This window comes from Diorhabda carinulata, chromosome 7 (assembly GCF_026250575.1).
Source record: "Diorhabda carinulata isolate Delta chromosome 7, icDioCari1.1, whole genome shotgun sequence".
Lineage (NCBI taxonomy): Eukaryota > Metazoa > Arthropoda > Insecta > Coleoptera > Chrysomelidae > Diorhabda > Diorhabda carinulata.
In genome coordinates, this window is record NC_079466.1 from 25,038,718 (window position 1) to 25,057,479 (window position 18,762).

Sequence of the window (18,762 nt, forward strand, 5' to 3'; positions counted from 1 at the left end):
TATTTTCTTTCTCATTTCTTCTTTTTTCTTTCTTCTTCCTTCCCTACCCGCCCCGCTACACAAAGAATCAACGATAAACACTTCGGTTGGACTTCAGTCTCCGAAGACGGTAACTTGGTTATCGAAACGCGCCTCGTACGGTGTAATTTCAATATCATCGATTTCCTCAATTTTACCCCGAGTAATTTGTGTCCAATATGTGATTTGGATTGTTTTATAAGAAAATCCCTTTAAAAAAACGTTTGATTTGCAAACTTTAAGGTCAGAGAATGTCTTGAGAATACAAACTTTTATTTAGTGTTGGGTTTTTAAGTTGCGACGCCATTTTCTGCAAACGAACGTCAATTAAACGAGTCGTAACCTCACTTATTTGACAACTGACGTAAACTACGAGTAATCGACTGTCAACGACGGATGTTTATTATTAAAACTTTCGAAAACGATCCGTATATAAAGTGTAAATAAACATATTGTCGGAATATCACTTAAAATAATTCAAAGTGACAGTTTTATCAGCTGAATTCATTTGTTATTCATATTTACGAAGTGCGTGACGCGCACCTAATCATATATAATAAGGTCTCTAGGGAAGGGGTGGAAAACTTTGGACGATAATTTCTGGAAGCAGGGACGTAGACTTTGTTATTTTCATAATACGATATACGATTCGAGATAACATTAAATGTTTAAAAAGAGTGTTCGAAAGTTGATTGTATTTAGTAAAAAAAGCGGGTAGACAAAAATATCAATATCATGTCGAAATTTGTGTCCTATTTTGATAATATTATCAGAATATTCAAATGGGTGTTTAGTTGAGTATGTTCAGCACCATATCATTCAACTGGGATCACTAGGAGTCGATATATTCCACTTGGAAACCGTTAATTTCCTTTTATATGATATATCCTTCAGTTATTGAGCTTTGGAAGGTATCCATGATGTTCTGATGTTAATATTTGTTGATCTATCGTATTTCTTGGATCATATTTACCGTGTTATTCATCTGGTACCACTAGGAGTCGATATATTCCACTTGGAAACCGTTAATTTCCTTTTATATACCATATCCTTCAGTTATTGAGCTTTGGAAGGTATCCATGATGTTCTGATGTTAATATTTGTTGACCTATCGTATATCTTGGATCCTATTTACTGTGTTATTCATCTGGTACCACTAGGAGTCGATATATTCCACTTGAAAACTGTTAATTTCCGTTTATATACCATATCCTTCAGTTATTGAGCTTTGGAAGGTATCCATGATGTTCTGATGTTAATATTTGTTGACCTATCGTATATCTTGGATCATATTTACTGTGTTATTTATCTGGGACCACTAGGAGTCGATATATTCCACTTGAAAACTGTTAATTTCCGTTTATATACCATATCCTTCAGTTATTGAGCTTTGGAAGGTATCCATGATGTTCTGATGTTAATATTTGTTGACCTATCGTATATCTTGGATCCTATTTACTGTGTTATTCATCTGGTACCACTAGGAGTCGATATATTCCACTTGGAAACCGTTAATTTCCTTTTATATGATATATCCTTCAGTTATTGAGCTTTGGAAGGTATCCATGATGTTCTGATATTGATATTTGTAAACCTATCGTATTTCTTGGATCCTATTTACTGTGTTATTCATCTGGGACCACTAGGAGTCGATATATTCCACTTGGAAACCGTTAATTTCCGTTTATATACCATATCCTTCAGTTATTGAGCTTTGGAAGGTATCCATGATGTTCTGATATTGATATTTGTAAACCTATCGTATTTCTTGGATCCTATTTACTGTGTTATTCATCTGGGACCACTAGGAGTCGATATATTCCACTTGGAAACCGTTAATTTCCGTTTATATGATATATCCTTCAATTATTGAGCTTTGGAAGGTATCCATGATGTTCTGATATTGATATTTGTAAACCTATCGTATTTCTTGGATCCTATTTACCGTGTTATTCATCTGGGACCACTAGGAGTCGATATATTCCACTTGGAAACCGTTAATTTCCTTTTAAATGATATATCCTTCAGTTATTGAACTTTGGAAGGTATCCATGATGTTCTGATGTTAATATTTGTAAACCTATCGTATTTCTTGGATCCTATTTACTGTGTTATTCATCTGGTACCACTAGGAGTCGATATATTCCACTTGGAAACCGTTAATTTCCTTTTATATGATATATCCTTCAGTTATTGAGCTTTGGAAGGTATCCATGATGTTCTGATATTGATATTTGTAAACCTATCGTATTTCTTGGATCCTATTTACCGTGTTATTCATCTGGGACCACTAGGAGTCGATATATTCCACTTGGAAACCGTTAATTTCCTTTTATATGATATATCCTTCAGTTATTGAGCTTTGGAAGGTATCCATGATGTTCTGATATTGATATTTGTAAACCTATCTTATTTCTTGGATTCTATTTAGTGTGTTATTCATCTGGTACCACTAGGAGTCGATATATTCCACTTGGAAACCGTTAATTTCCTTTTATATGATATATCCTTCAGTTATTGAGCTTTGGAAGGTATCCATGATGTTCTGATATTGATATTTGTAAACCTATCGTATTTCTTGGATCCTATTTACCGTGTTATTCATCTGGTACCACTAGGAGTCGATATATTCCACTTGGAAACCGTTAATTTCCTTTTATATGATATATCCTTCAGTTATTGAGCTTTGGAAGGTATCCATGATGTTCTGATATTGATATTTGTAAACCTATCTTATTTCTTGGATTCTATTTAGTGTGTTATTCATCTGGTACCACTAGGAGTCGATATATTCCACTTGGAAACCGTTAATTTCCTTTTATATGATATATCCTTCAGTTATTGAGCTTTGGAAGGTATCCATGATGTTCTGATATTGATATTTGTAAACCTATCGTATTTCTTGGATCCTATTTACCGTGTTATTCATCTGGGACCACTAGGAGTCGATATATTCCACTTGGAAACCGTTAATTTCCTTTTATATGATATATCCTTCAGTTATTGAGCTTTGGAAGGTATCCATGATGTTCTGATGTTAATATTTGTTGATCTATCGTATTTCTTGGATCCTATTTACCGTGTTATTCATCTGGGACCACTAGGAGTCGATATATTCCACTTGGAAACCGTTAATTTCCGTTTATATGATATATCCTTCAGTTATTGAGCTTTGGAAAGTATCCATGATGATCCTAAGTCAATATGTTCCTTATATAATCGGAAAAACCATGAAGAATGCGATTTTTTAATTCTGATCAGATTTTTTTCCAATATTCCTGCAATTTTTTCAAAAAACCGCAGATGTAGATCTTGATTTACGACAGACAGACATCACCATCATAATTTTTGGTTGGTCTAAATCTACTACACAAGCAAATCATTCGAGACCAAGTTCTCCAGATCCGCAACCATCAAAAACCAAAAATTCTGATCAAGAAATGAAGAAAATTTAAGTTTTACTAGTAATTGAATTCAATCAAAACGTTTCCCATAAATAATTTTGTTAACTAGGGGTCGTACTGTCGTGGTGAAGCTGCCGAAACATCATTCGACACGATATTACATCAAAATGAAACCAATAATAATAATTGCGAGGAAACTTTCAATTCTAGTGCGTAAAAAACGATAAAATCCAATTTTTTTTATCAACCAATTCGTTAATTGCTTCTGTTATCAAATTCAGCCGCAGATATTCACCGAAACTTATGAATTTCAGTTTAAATATTCAAATAAACAAACAAAAAGTGTTAAAAAATCGAATTTGAAACTCCCAAAGTCGATATAAACCGAACGTGGCATCCACAACAAAATCTGTGTGTTCTGTTATCCATTTCCATGGTAGTTTACGGCGTAGCGGGGCCGTTGAATTCCACGGGGAATTCTCGTATTCAATTTCGTCTCATTTTAGTATAACGATTGACATTAAGTTAAGCAGAAGTTGGTAACAAGTATTAAAGTCAGTGACGGTGTTCTTAATTAGTTTATAATTCAAAAGAAACGAATTACCACTAAAAAAAAACGGAAATCGATCTCGAAACGAAGATGCACATTGAACCGAACGATCCAAAACAAAAAAAGACTTTTTTTATGTATAAAAGATTGTGGAGATGCTTGTAGATATTGATCTTGAACATCTGGAGGTGGTACTGCTCGGGGAAGACGTCGAGAATTCCAAGGGTATGCTTGGAAGTCGAGCTCCAGATGTATCTGGGACTCGTAGAGGTTTAGAAGATGTTTGTGGATATAAAACATTCTGATTTCGAACTTCTGTAGGTTGAAAAAAGACGTGTCTTGGTAGCTGGTTCTGGAAGTTCGAACTCCACCAAAGAAACGATAAAAAATGAAGTTCTGGACGATCTGCTGTTTCAGTAAAACAGTATCAAGTCGAAACGATCTTTTTTCTATGTTCTAAACCGTCCAAATGTCTGGTTAACTCTCGAAATTGTATCGAGTCAAATATCCCCAGGATACGCTTAGAAGACGAGCTCCAAATGAACTTTATGGACGAATCTGGGACTCGTAGAGGTTTAGAAGATGTTTGTGGATATAAAACATTCTGATTTCGAACTTCTGTAGGTTGAAAAAAGACGTGTCTTGGTACCTGGTTCTAGAAGTTCGAACTCCACCAAAGAAACGATAAAAAATGAAGTTCTGGACGGTCTGCTGTTTCAGTAAAAGAGTATCAAGTCGAAACGATCTTTTTTCTATGTTCTAAACCGTCCAAATATCTGGTTAACTCTAGAAATTGTATCGAGTCGATCATCCCCAGGATACGCTTAGAAGACGAGCTCCAAATGAACTTTATGGACGAATCTGGGACTCGTAGAGGTTTAGAAGATGTTTGTGGATATAAAACATTCTGATTTCGAACTTCTGTAGGTTGAAAAAAGACGTGTCTTGGTAGCTGGTTCTAGAAGTTCGAACTCCACCAAAGAAACGATAAAAAATGAAGTTCTGGACGGTCTGCTGTTTCAGTAAAAGAGTATCAAGTCGAAACGATCTTTTTTCTATGTTCTAAACCGTCCAAATATCTGGTTAACTCTAGAAATTGTATCGAGTCGATCATCCCCAGGATACGCTTAGAAGACGAGCTCCAAATGAACTTTATGGACGAATCTGGGACTCGTAGAGGTTTAGAAGATGTTTGTGGATATAAAACATTCTGATTTCGAACTTCTGTAGGTTGAAAAAAGACGTGTCTTGGTAGCTGGTTCTAGAAGTTCGAACTCCACCAAAGAAACGATAAAAAATGAAGTTCTGGACGGTCTGCTGTTTCAGTAAAAGAGTATCAAGTCGAAACGATCTTTTTTCTATGTTCTAAACCGTCCAAATGTCTGGTTAACTCTAGAAATTGTATCGAGTCGATCATCCCCAGGATACGCTTAGAAGACGAGCTCCAAATGAACTTTATGGACGAATCTGGGACTCGTAGAGGTTTAGAAGATGTTTGTGGATATAAAACATTCTGATTTCGAACTTCTGTAGGTTGAAAAAAGACGTGTCTTGGTAGCTGGTTCTAGAAGTTCGAACTCCACCAAAGAAACGATAAAAAATGAAGTTCTGGACGGTCTGCTGTTTCAGTAAAACAGTATCAAGTCGAAACGATCTTTTTTCTATGTTCTAAACCGTCCAAATATCTGGTTAACTCTAGAAATTGTATCGAGTCGATCATCCCCAGGATACGCTTAGAAGACGAGCTCCAAATGAACTTTATGGACGAATCTGGGACTCGTAGAGGTTTAGAAGATGTTTGTGGATATAAAACATTCTGATTTCGAACTTCTGTAGGTTGAAAAAAGACGTGTCTTGGTAGCTGGTTCTGGAAGTTCGAACTCCACCAAAGAAACGACAAAAATTGAAGTTCTGGACGGTCTGCTGTTTCAGTAAAACAGTATCAAGTCGAAACGATCTTTTTTCTATGTTCTAAACCGTCCAAATGTCTGGTTAACTCTCGAAATTGTATCGGGTCGATCATCCCCAGGATACGCTTAGAAGACGAGCTCCAAATGAACTTTATGGACGAATCTGGGACTCGTAGAGGTTTAGAAGATGTTTGTGGATATAAAACATTCTGATTTCGAACTTCTGTAGGTTGAAAAAAGACGTGTCTTGGTAGCTGGTTCTGGAAGTTCGAACTCCACCAAAGAAACGATAAAAAATGAAGTTCTGGACGGTCTGCTGTTTCAGTAAAACAGTATCAAGTCGAAACGATCTTTTTTCTATGTTCTAAACCGTCCAAATATCTGGTTAACTCTAGAAATTGTATCGAGTCGATCATCCCCAGGATACGCTTAGAAGACGAGCTCCAAATGAACTTTATGGACGAATCTGGGACTCGTAGAGGTTTAGAAGATGTTAAGGAGTGTCATTTGAAACATCCACGCGACAAATAACTTGGAATTTCAACACCCAACTAACGAATTTGTTGATGGTGATGTTCGATGTCCAAATAAGACAAAATCCTGCTCTTCGCAACAACGGCTTGGGTCTAATTTGTACTACCCATTAAAACGTGATTTTCTTAAATAAAAACATCCTGTATATCATTGTGTATTTGTCCATTAATAATAAAAATTGTATTAAAACGAAACCCGTAGAAATTTCCCATAAAAGCGAGTTGTAGGGTTTCGCGTTTTCCACCTTACTGACATCGGGGTTGGGTATTATTTATACTAACATCCGGTTTCGTATGCGAAGCTTGAACGTACTGAGGTTTCATTAGACTTCGACAAACATTTCTGAGTCGTACGTTTCTCAAAACTAATCAACGCTAATCTAATATTCAAATATTCATATAATTGAGTGTGGATAATGAAAAAAATGATATTTTCTATAGAAAATTAACTAGAAATGAATCTACGCGACATTTTATAAATACCAAGATGGTTCCGGAAGTGTCCGGTTTGACCTAGAGATGGCGGTAGTTGCTTGTATTACAAATATACAAATCTGAGCTAGTTTCTACTCTGAATGAGGCTGATGCGGAGTTTAAATGAAGCTGATGACCTGCACCGCAGTAGCGGGCGACTCCATCTTATATTAACCGAAAATTTGGTTATGAGAAAGCTGTGTACAAGATGGACGCCGCGTTTGTTTACAATGTGTCTTTAAGATGTTTCTATCGAGTTTTTAATAGTAATAAAGCCGTTTTATAACGATGGATGGTACCAGGGATCATCATTTCACAACCTAAAGAAGAAAAAAATCAAAAAAATGGATTGAAAAGGGGGGTATTGAAGAATTTCCCCTCCGAATTATTTAATACGGCGACGATTTATTTAAAAATTTGACAAATGATAGGTGTGTGTGTGTATATAAAAAGCGAGATCTACGTGGTGTCGAAGTGTGTAACCCTCCCGGGGGGATGATACCCCTTTTCGGGGAGAGGGGGAGAGGGGATGAATTTTTCACCAAAAAAAAACAAGTAGAAATCGAAAGATCAGAAAATTTAAAGTAAAAAATGTTATATAAAGTTTTTTTGATATATCAATGGTTTTTGAGTTATTCGCAATTGAAAATTGTCAAAAAAACTGCATTTTTCGATAGTTTTTTACGTATAATTCTGTAATAAGGCATTTTATCGAAAAAAGTGTGAAGAACAAAAATGAAGCTTATAAAAAAACAAACAAATTGAGATAAATTTTAAGATCTTAATATTATATCTAAAGCAAGTTATAGATACTTGAATAGTTTTTGTTTTACGTAATTGTGCGTTTAACCTTAAATATCGGGAAAATGGTAAATTTTTCAACAAAAAGTCATTAGATACTTTTTAAAGAGCTTAAAAAGAGCTTTCGAATGACTACTGATAAAAGTCGTTTCGACTGGAAATTCAGTGAGATATGGTGTAAAATAGTTGAAGTTAAAAAAAATAATTGCACTTAAATTAATGCCAATTTAATGAAAATCAAAATTAAACTTTTTCCTTGTACCAAATACTTTATTTGGATGTTATTTACGATATCTGAAAATTCGGCTGATTAGAAATGCATAATTTTGAAAAAAATGAACATTAAATAATACTTTTTTTTGATTTTTCAAAAAAATTTTTTTGCTCATTTTTTTTCTCCATACCTATGAAAGGTACAAAAACAAGTAAACTACCAAATTAAAGTATTTTTTATGACGATTATTTTGCTTTTTTTATTTTTTTTGTAGCATAAAAATTGACGGAGTTATAATCAAAATAATCTGTCACTCTAGTGGGCGGATTGCTTATCCACATCCCTTCGACCCTTTATTAATATGTTATGGAAATTATCAAGCCCTTCTAACATACATAGACTTGTAGCCCTGAAAATTACCTTTAAAATGGTTTTTTGGGGGAAGTGATTGCCTCAAAATTAATGGAGTTACATAAAAAATAAAAATTTGAAAATTTTTTTTTATTATAGAATATAAAAAAGTTTCAAATTTGGGCGCATAATTTTTTTCTGTTGATGCTAAGTTGCCCCTAGATAAATTTGAGAGTACCAAGACATGATATACACATAATCTTGGCAAAGGGGTGGTTTTTAAGGAGTGTTGGGGTGTAGAAAATGAAAAATCACTTCGTATTTGACAAATACACTCGAATACCGAAAGATTTCACAACCAAAACGTTAACAGTCATAAAAATTTTTTTATTTTTTATCAGAGGGGTGGTTCTTAAGGGTTGACAGGGTATAGACAATTAAAAATTACTTCAAGTAGAGACAAGAAACTTTAATACCAAAAAGAATGCAAAATCTAAAAGTTTGCAGTCATTACATTTATTTTTATTTAATTTTATGCAAAGGGGTAGTTTCTAAGGGTTGAATAATATAAATTAATAATCATATAATCAAATTTTATTAAAATGCTACGAATTTGTCTCAATAATAATGAAATTGCAACGTTTTAAATCGTTAAAACATTTATTATTATTATTTTCATCGAAAGGGTAGTTTTTATACATTTTTAAGGGTTGATACTTCAAAATATATAAATTTTCTATTATACAGTATGTTAAAATATCTATACCGCATAAACGAACAACATTTGTATAGCAAAAAACTAGGAAAAACTATAATATTAGTATTTTTCGATAAGGGGTGATTTTCACCCCTTAAAAACAATTTGTAAATCTCGCGACCATATAGATCTTGATATATAGGGTAAGTTGAGGTCAATTCTAAATTTTCAGGAAAATCGGAGCCGCATTAAAGAATTCGGAGGCTCGACAACATTTTGAGTTTGAACCAAATCACGCATTCGATAATTTCGAAAAATCTGTCATATCTACGACGAAAATAAAATGTCCGTCATCTTTCGATGACTGCGACGGAAAGCTCGAAGCAATTTCATTTTCTCGCCGTCTCCTCGAAGGGCGTATCAACAAAAATTAAGGGCGCATCGACGTTTCGTCAGAAAATGTAAACACAGTTATCGACGACAAAGTATCCGGTGTTATTGCTGTCTGTAGGCTGACGGAAGGGTGGATGACTACTTAAAATGTCGTTGTAACCGGTATACAGGGTCATCGAATAATAAATTCATAAATATTTAGCGCAACTAACAAATTATCGATGAACTTTACGAAATTCACCCTGTAGCGAAGTACTACCGCGATTTATTTTGGAAAATTAGTCAAAAACGATGGTTCGAGATGGCGCTTCGTCGCCAAAAGTCGAAAAAATCGTCACACGAGATTTTTCCCGAAATAATCGAAAGATTAAGTACAACCCTCGTAGTAATTCGGTTTCAGCAAATAATTTTTTGATTCGAATGTAATATCGCGTGTTAAAAATATTTTTGTAATCGATATAATGATAAAATTGGTGAAAAATCACAAAAGAACGAGTTAAAAACGCCCTTTGTATACCGAAATTTATTGTATTTTTTTCCCAAACTCGACAGCTGTACTTTCGAGTTTCCGGTTTCAAATCAAAAATAAATTCGATTTATAAGGGCAATAAAAATGAAATAACGCGCTAAAGATTTTTCAACTATAAATAAATTTCGATAAATTTCATTCTGTTTATTTATTTTTTGTTTTTTTTTCCATTTCACATTCATCCCCCTTACGAATCACTATAAACACTCACTAAAAATTCGATATAAAACAATTTTTTTTCCAAATATTCAAAAACGATTCGGAAACTTTGAGTTGCTTGTAAAATTATTTTGAGACGTTTTACCAACTCACGGCTCTTCAAAATTCAATAAACAATTGAAATTTGTTATAATTCTAGAATTTTTTTTATTGAAATACCTCGTAGATACTGGAAGATCCCTCGGTGGTAACTAGATGCATTCTCTCATTTCAAACCGCAGTTTCAAATATCTGTTGACATATAGAGTATCAACTCAGCAAAATTCAATATATACAAATTTACATACGACTATAACAAGCTAAATAAGAAATTAATAAGCTACGATTATCGATCGAAACAATTCAAGTTAAAAACTGATTGGATCGTGGATTTAAAACGCTCGGTATATTTTCTATTTGTACTACATAGTTTCCAAATTCAATATATACAAATTTACGTACAACTATAACAAGCTAAATAAGAAATTAGTAAGCTACGATTATCGATCGAAACAATTCAAGTTAAAAACTGATTGGATTGTGGATTTAAAACGCTCGGTATATTTTCTATTTGTACTAAATGGTTTCCAAATTCAATATATACAAATTTACGTACAACTATAACAAGCTAAATAAGAAATTAGTAAGCTACGATTATCGATCGAAACAATTTAAGTTAAAAACTGATTGGATTGTGGATTTAAAACGCTCGGTATATTTTCTATTTGTACTAAATGGTTTCCAAATTCAATATATACAAATTTACGTACAACTATAACAAGCTAAATAAGAAATTAGTAAGCTACGATTATCGATCGAAACAATTTAAGTTAAAAACTGATTGGATTGTGGATTTAAAACGCTCGGTATATTTTCTATTTGTACTAAATGGTTTCCAAATTCAATATATACAAATTTACGTACAACTATAACAAGCTAAATAAGAAATTAATAAGCTACGATTATCGATCGAAACAATTTAAGTTAAAAACTGATTGGATTGTGGATTTAAAACGCTCGGTATATTTTCTATTTGTACTACATAGTTTCCAAATCCAATATATACAAATTTACGTACAACTATAACAAGCTAAATAAGAAATTAATAAGCTACGATTATCGATCGAAACAATTCAAGTTAAAAACTGATTGGATTGTGGATTTAAAACGCTCGGTATATTTTCTATTTGTACTAAATGGTTTCCAAATTCAATATATACAAATTTACGTACAACTATAACAAGCTAAATAAGAAATTAATAAGCTACGATTATCGATCGAAACAATTTAAGTTAAAAACTGATTGGATTGTGGATTTAAAACGCTCGGTATATTTTCTATTTGTACTACATAGTTTCCAAATCCAATATATACAAATTTACGTACAACTATAACAAGCTAAATAAGAAATTAATAAGCTACGATTATCGATGAAAACAATTCAAGTTAAAAACTGATTGGATTGTGGATTTAAAACGCTCGGTATATTTTCTATTTGTACTAAATGGTTTCCAAATTCAATATATACAAATTTACGTACAACTATAACAAGCTAAATAAGAAATTAGTAAGCTACGATTATCGATCGAAACAATTTAAGTTAAAAACTGATTGGATTGTGGATTTAAAACGCTCGGTATATTTTCTATTTGTACTAAATGGTTTCCAAATTCAATATATACAAGTTTACGTACAACTATAACAAGCTAAATAAGAAATTAGTAAGCTACGATTATCGATCGAAACAATTCAAGTTAAAAACTGATTGGATTGTGGATTTAAAACGCTCGGTATATTTTCTATTTGTACTAAATGGTTTCCAAATTCAATATATACAAAAAATGAATTCGCGCGTGCCGAATCTATATGAGAAGCGTAGATCTCTTATATCACGCTAAAAAGCGTTTTAAAATACGATTTAGCATTTTTTCCGGGGTTCGTGTACTAAAAGGTGGAAATATGTTGGTGTGCTAGGTTATCCTAAAACGTGTTACCATTTATATCGAAGAGGATTGATTTATTAGGATATTAAGGACGTTATAGAAGAAATACGGTAATTATGAGAATTAATTGGTCTATAATTACGTTTTTTTTATGATTGATGATTGTCTGATTAATTTCGCGTACACCTTTTAGTCGAATCTCGAAGCTCCGATATACAAATAGACGATGGTTGAGAGGAGGGGGGGGGGGGTGAAACAGTCACTTCTTTTATTTTATTCGCTTGTGCGAGAGGGGGAGTTGAGGGGGAGAGAATACGGAACACAGAGAGGGAGAAGTAGTGTTGCAGGTAAGGGTGGTTGAGCCGGAATAATGGGTAATTCGATACATCGAGAGCGGCTTCCTATTTATCCACATCGGGATCCCGAATACTGTTAGTAACAAACTAAAAGAAAAACTTCGGTAGGTAGTAAAACAAAATTATCCCCCATTATTTGACTTTTTCCTTATTTTTATTTCGATTACGAACAGTTTTTATACGCGAAAATTTAGTTATTAATACGCTAAGAGGGTCGAAATAATCGTTTTCTTAAATTAAATCGTACGAATCCTCAAATTCTTCGCCGCAATAATCGAAAATCCGATAAGGCGATGTCGGGTCGATAAGAGGGTTGATACTCAAGTTTGGAAATTGATAAATGGAAATAAATGTTTAGAATCGCTTCGTTATTTTTCAAAATACAATTTTTTCGATCTTGGTACCTCCAAAACATATAATTGGATGTCAAACACAAACTGTACGATGTTTTGACTGTTCGAAAACGTTTTTGTTTGATCCGATGTGCTGGAACTCGTTGTCGTGGTCAAAATTGACCATTCAACGTTGATCTGATGGAGCAAAACCTTTGCCAACTCGTCGGAAGCTATTGGAGCTTGGCTGGATACCAAATCCCCCGTATAGCCCTGATCTGGTACCAACTGATTATCATTTAACGCGATGACGATGATCTGCTGATTTGGACTAGACTAGGCTTTCGTATGACGACACGTTCACCATTAAAACTGTCAAATTTGATGCTTGTAATGTGACATTTGATATATTCACAACAGTGTTGCCATATTTCGAAATTTAAGTAGCAAATGCAACTTCATCTTGCATTTAAACAGTTTTTAATCCGTAAATAAACATTTCAACGTAAAAATTCATATTGTCAAAATTCAAAATCCGTTTTTTTTCACTGTTTCCATTAATTTGCATCCCCCGATTATTTGCAAAAGTTTGTCTTCAACTGTCAACTCATATCTCTTAGTTAATTACTACTTTTCCCAGTAAAAATCTTACGATACGGATCTGTTATCTTCAATATAAACGGCTTGTGGCCAGTCCAAACCTTTTTTTATTATTCTGGATTATTTTTTTCGATTAAAAAAGACTTATGAAAGGCCTAACAAGATACAATAAACTCAAAATATCTTAGAAACAACTTCGAACAACACAATTGGCTATTTTTTTCCAAACATAACCTCAAATTATTCCAAATATCTTAGAAACAACTTCGAACAACACAGTTCTTGTTTTTTTTTCCAAACATAACCTCAAATTATTCCAAATATCTTAGAAACAACTTCGAACAACAAAACTCACTATTTTTCTTTCAAACATAACCTAAAATTATTCCAAATATCTTAGAAACAACTTCGAACAACAAAACTCACTATTTTTCTTTCAAACATAACCTCAAATTATTCGAAATGTCTTAAAAACAACTTCAAACAACACAACTGACTATTTTTCTTTCAAAGATAACCTCAAATTATTCGTAATATCTTAGAAACAACTTCGAACAACACAACTGTCTGTTGTTTTTCCAAACATAACCTCAAATTATTCGAAATATCTTAAAAACAACTTCGAACAACACAATTGTCTGTTGTTTTTTCAAACATAACCTCAAATTATTCCAAATATCTTAGAAACAACTTCGAACAACAAAACTCACTATTTTTCTTTCAAACATAACCTCAAATTATTCCAAATATATTAGAAACAACTTCGAACAACAAAACTCACTATTTTTCTTTCAAACATAACCTCAAATTATTCCAAATATCTTAGAAACAACTTCGAACAACACAATTGTCTATTTTTTTTCCAAACATAACCTCAAATTATTCGAAATATCTTAAAAACAACTTCAAACAACACAACTGACTATTTTTCTTTCAAAGATAACCTCAAATTATTCGTAATATCTTAGAAACAACTTCGAACAACACAACTGTCTGTTGTTTTTCCAAACATAACCTCAAATTATTCGAAATATCTTAAAAACAACTTCGAACAACACAATTGTCTGTTGTTTTTTCAAACATAACCTCAAATTATTCCAAATATCTTAGAAACAACTTCGAACAACAAAACTCACTATTTTTCTTTCAAACATAACCTCAAATTATTCCAAATATATTAGAAACAACTTCGAACAACAAAACTCACTATTTTTCTTTCAAACATAACCTCAAATTATTCCAAATATCTTAGAAACAACTTCGAACAACACAATTGTCTATTTTTTTTCCAAACATAACCTCAAATTATTCGAAATATCTTAAAAACAACTTCAAACAACACAACTGACTATTTTTCTTTCAAAGATAACCTCAAATTATTCGTAATATCTTAGAAACAACTTCGAACAACACAACTGTCTGTTGTTTTTCCAAACATAACCTCAAATTATTCGAAATATCTTAAAAACAACTTCGAACAACACAATTGTCTGTTGTTTTTTCAAACATAACCTCAAATTATTCCAAATATCTTAGAAACAACTTCGAACAACAAAACTCACTATTTTTCTTTCAAACATAACCTCAAATTATTCCAAATATATTAGAAACAACTTCGAACAACAAAACTCACTATTTTTCTTTCAAACATAACCTCAAATTATTCCAAATATCTTAGAAACAACTTCGAACAACACAATTGTCTATTTTTTTTCCAAACATAACCTCAAATTATTCGAAATATCTTAAAAACAACTTCAAACAACACAACTGACTATTTTTCTTTCAAAGATAACCTCAAATTATTCGTAATATCTTAGAAACAACTTCGAACAACACAACTATCTGTTGTTTTTCCAAACATAACCTCAAATTATTCGAAATATCTTAAAAACAACTTCGAACAACACAATTGTCTGTTGTTTTTTCAAACATAACCTCAAATTATTCCAAATATCTTAGAAACAACTTCGAACAACAAAACTCACTATTTTTCTTTCAAACATAACCTCAAATTATTCCAAATATATTAGAAACAACTTCGAACAACAAAACTCACTATTTTTCTTTCAAACATAACCTCAAATTATTCCAAATATCTTAGAAACAACTTCGAACAACACAATTGTCTATTTTTTTTCCAAACATAACCTCAAATTATTCGAAATATCTTAAAAACAACTTCAAACAACACAACTGACTATTTTTCTTTCAAAGATAACCTCAAATTATTCGTAATATCTTAGAAACAACTTCGAACAACACAATTGTCTATTTTTTTCCAAACATAACCTCAAATTATTCCAAATATCTTAAAAACAACTTCGAACAACACAATTGTCTATTTTTTTTCCAAACATAACCTCAAATTATTCCAAATATCTTAAAAACAACTTCGAACAACACAATTGTCTGTTTTTTTTCCAAACATAACCTCAAATTATTCCAAATATCTTAAAAACATACTTCGAACAACACAATTGTCTATTTTTTTTCCAAACATAACCTCAAATTATTCCAAATATCTTAAAAACAACTTCGAACAACACAATTGTCTGTTTTTTTTCCAAACATAACCTCAAATTATTCCAAATATCTTAAAAACATACTTCGAACAACACAATTGTCTATTTTTTTTCCAAACATAACCTCAAATTATTCGAAATATCTTAAAAACAACTTCAAACAACACAACTGACTATTTTTCTTTCAAAGATAACCTCAAATTATTCGTAATATCTTAGAAACAACTTCGAACAACACAATTGTCTATTTTTTTCCAAACATAACCTCAAATTATTCCAAATATCTTAAAAACAACTTCGAACAACACAATTGTCTATTTTTTTTCCAAACATAACCTCAAATTATTCCAAATATCTTAAAAACAACTTCGAACAACACAATTGTCTGTTTTTTTTCCAAACATAACCTCAAATTATTCCAAATATCTTAAAAACATACTTCGAACAACACAATTGTCTATTTTTTTTCCAAACATAACCTCAAATTATTCGAAATATCTTAGGAACAACTTCGAACAACACAACTGTCTATTTTTTTTCCAAACATAACCTAAAATTATTCCAACGTATCGTTTTTCTTAAATAAGTTAATGCTGAAGCCGAAAACAAATTCTAGTTCATTTTTAGTATTTCGATTTAAGTGGTCGGAGTCTCCCCAATCGATAAATTCGCAGTAAGCCAGGCCCTGATTCAATTCATCTCAAATTAATAAGATAGAGAAAACACACCCCGGTTGAACTCGCTATCTATCCTCTTCCAACGCACTCTGAACGTCGCCCATCAGATAAATTACCGAAGACAAAATAAGAGGAGTAATGGAGCGCGTTTCCTATTGGACGTTGAGTTTCGCTCCTACCACAAGCTGCGATACGATTGGTCGAACCGGTATTTATCACAGGGGAGCGAGAGGATGGTCTAGCTACACCCCTTCTTCTTCTTTACGCTCTCGGCAGTTGGATTGATCTCGTAAGTCGATCGTGATCTGAAGAGAGGACGCGTACGTTATTAATTCGGTTTTGTTTAACTAAAAACTGTCTTCATTTCAATCAATCGGAGTGTATCGTTTTTCTTTTATTATCTCGGTATTTTATTTAATACGGAATGTAATTATGTAAAGTGTAGTGGAAGGATATTTTTGGTGCCTGAAGGTACCTCGAAAATGGTCACTTTAATGCCTTGTAACTATCTAAACGCACAAAATAGGTGCACAATGATTGATAAAATGTGTGAACCAAAGGTTAGTATTGATTTTACTTACACAAAATGTTCATATTTCGAATCGGTTATCGACGTATAATAAAATAAAAGTTTCGGTACGAAAATATTTTTTAATATACGGAAATATGGTGGAAATTCGTATAAAACATAGTATTTATTGATTTTGAACAAGCCTTTGATAACATCAAGGTAATTAAAGTGTTAGTGACGATTTGGAAGTACTTAGAAAGGTTAGAAATTTGACGTATAGGATGTTTAGGAAATATTCCAGTTGAAATATATAACTAAGTGATTAATTCAAGATTACTACAGGGGTGAGACAAAATGATGGTACTATCAGCAACACTCCAACGAGTTAAACAAGGTTAGGAAGACATGGAAACAGTACATGATCTTTCCAAGGGTTATAACTAAATATAAAGGGCGTAAAAACCTTGGGAATCAATCGACATCCATTAAAGAACGAATAGAAAGTGGAAATAAACCGTCGGTGAAACTTAGATCCTATTATGGTGTTGCTAAGTATAAATTTTGACTCTGGTATCGAGTTTGGTGTTTGGGGATTCTTGTTTTCGGCTCATTCTATAAATTTTCTATCGGATTAAGGTCTGGACTTTTCGGTGGCCACTCTCGGTCTTCGTTCCAACGCGTCCAATTCGGTTTATTTTCTTTCGGATTTTTGCCTAATTAATTTCGCCGACGGTTTGTGCATTTGTGGCGAAGAAATTCGTTCTTCGGTGGAATTTGAGCTTCAAAATTTCGAATTTTCTGCACAAAAGTTCGTTAATGTGGTAGATTATTTAAAAAACAAACATCAGTTTCATAAATCGATGGCTGAAATTGCCATACAACACAATTTATTTTGTCGTTTGTCAGCGAAATTGTTTAAATAAATCGATTCAGATAAAGTTAGTCACGTATCGATAATTTAATGATTTTTGATATATCGACGGCAATTCTTCGAATTTCAATAATTAAAAACAAACCAGAAGATATCGATAAAAAAAATATGAGAATCTTCGACCTCCGAGTCGGTTAAATCAAGTCCGCGAACTAAAAATAATCTAAAGGGGCTAAATCTGGCGGATACGGTGCGCCTAGATGAAACGACGCTTTGTTCTTAACGAAACGCGACAATTTTTGCTTGATTTCTTCGTTTAAACGACGCATGGTACTCGCCGTTCTGAGTTTTTGTCTTTTTTAATATAGTCGATGAAAATTATTTCAAGCGCATCCCGAAAAATCGACGTTATGACCTTGTCTGCAGATCGAACGGTTTTTATCTTCTTCGTTTTTTTGTTTTCGTTCCGGTGTGAGCAAGCGGCTTCCATTTTGGGCATATCTTCCTCCTTTTCCCATTTCTCTCTCCTTTCTACCTCCTTTCTTCCTCCTTTCTTCTAAACCAAACGAAATCGTTTCAGTTTCAAGATGTTTTCGTTGATTTTTGTCTTTGTTTCATTGCGAACAAACGCGGCCTCCATTTTGAGCACAACTCCCTCCTTTCTTCTTCCTTTTTTCCCCTTTTTCCCTCCAATCTTCCCCCTTTCTTCTAAACCAAACGAAATCGTTTTAGTTTCAAGATGTTTTCGTTGATTTTTGTCTTTGTTTCATTGCGAACAAACGCGGCCTCCATTTTGAGCACAACTCCCTCCTTTCTTCTTCCTTTCTTCCCCTTTTTCCCTCCAATCTTCATCCTTTCTTCTAAACCAAACGAAA

General features: G+C 32.9%; 1 protein-coding gene across 1 annotated transcript in view; it reads left to right on the forward strand.

The window, feature by feature from the left end:
* The first annotated feature begins 16,776 nt into the window (after positions 1-16,776).
* Positions 16,777-18,762, forward strand: part of LOC130896619 (eyes absent homolog 2) — a 38,379-nt gene continuing 36,393 nt past the window's right edge. Inside the window, exon 1 of the mRNA XM_057804820.1 lies at positions 16,777-17,065. Coding sequence (XP_057660803.1) covers positions 16,988-17,065 — 78 coding nt within the window. The 5' untranslated portion in view covers positions 16,777-16,987. The remainder of the gene's footprint in view (positions 17,066-18,762) is intronic.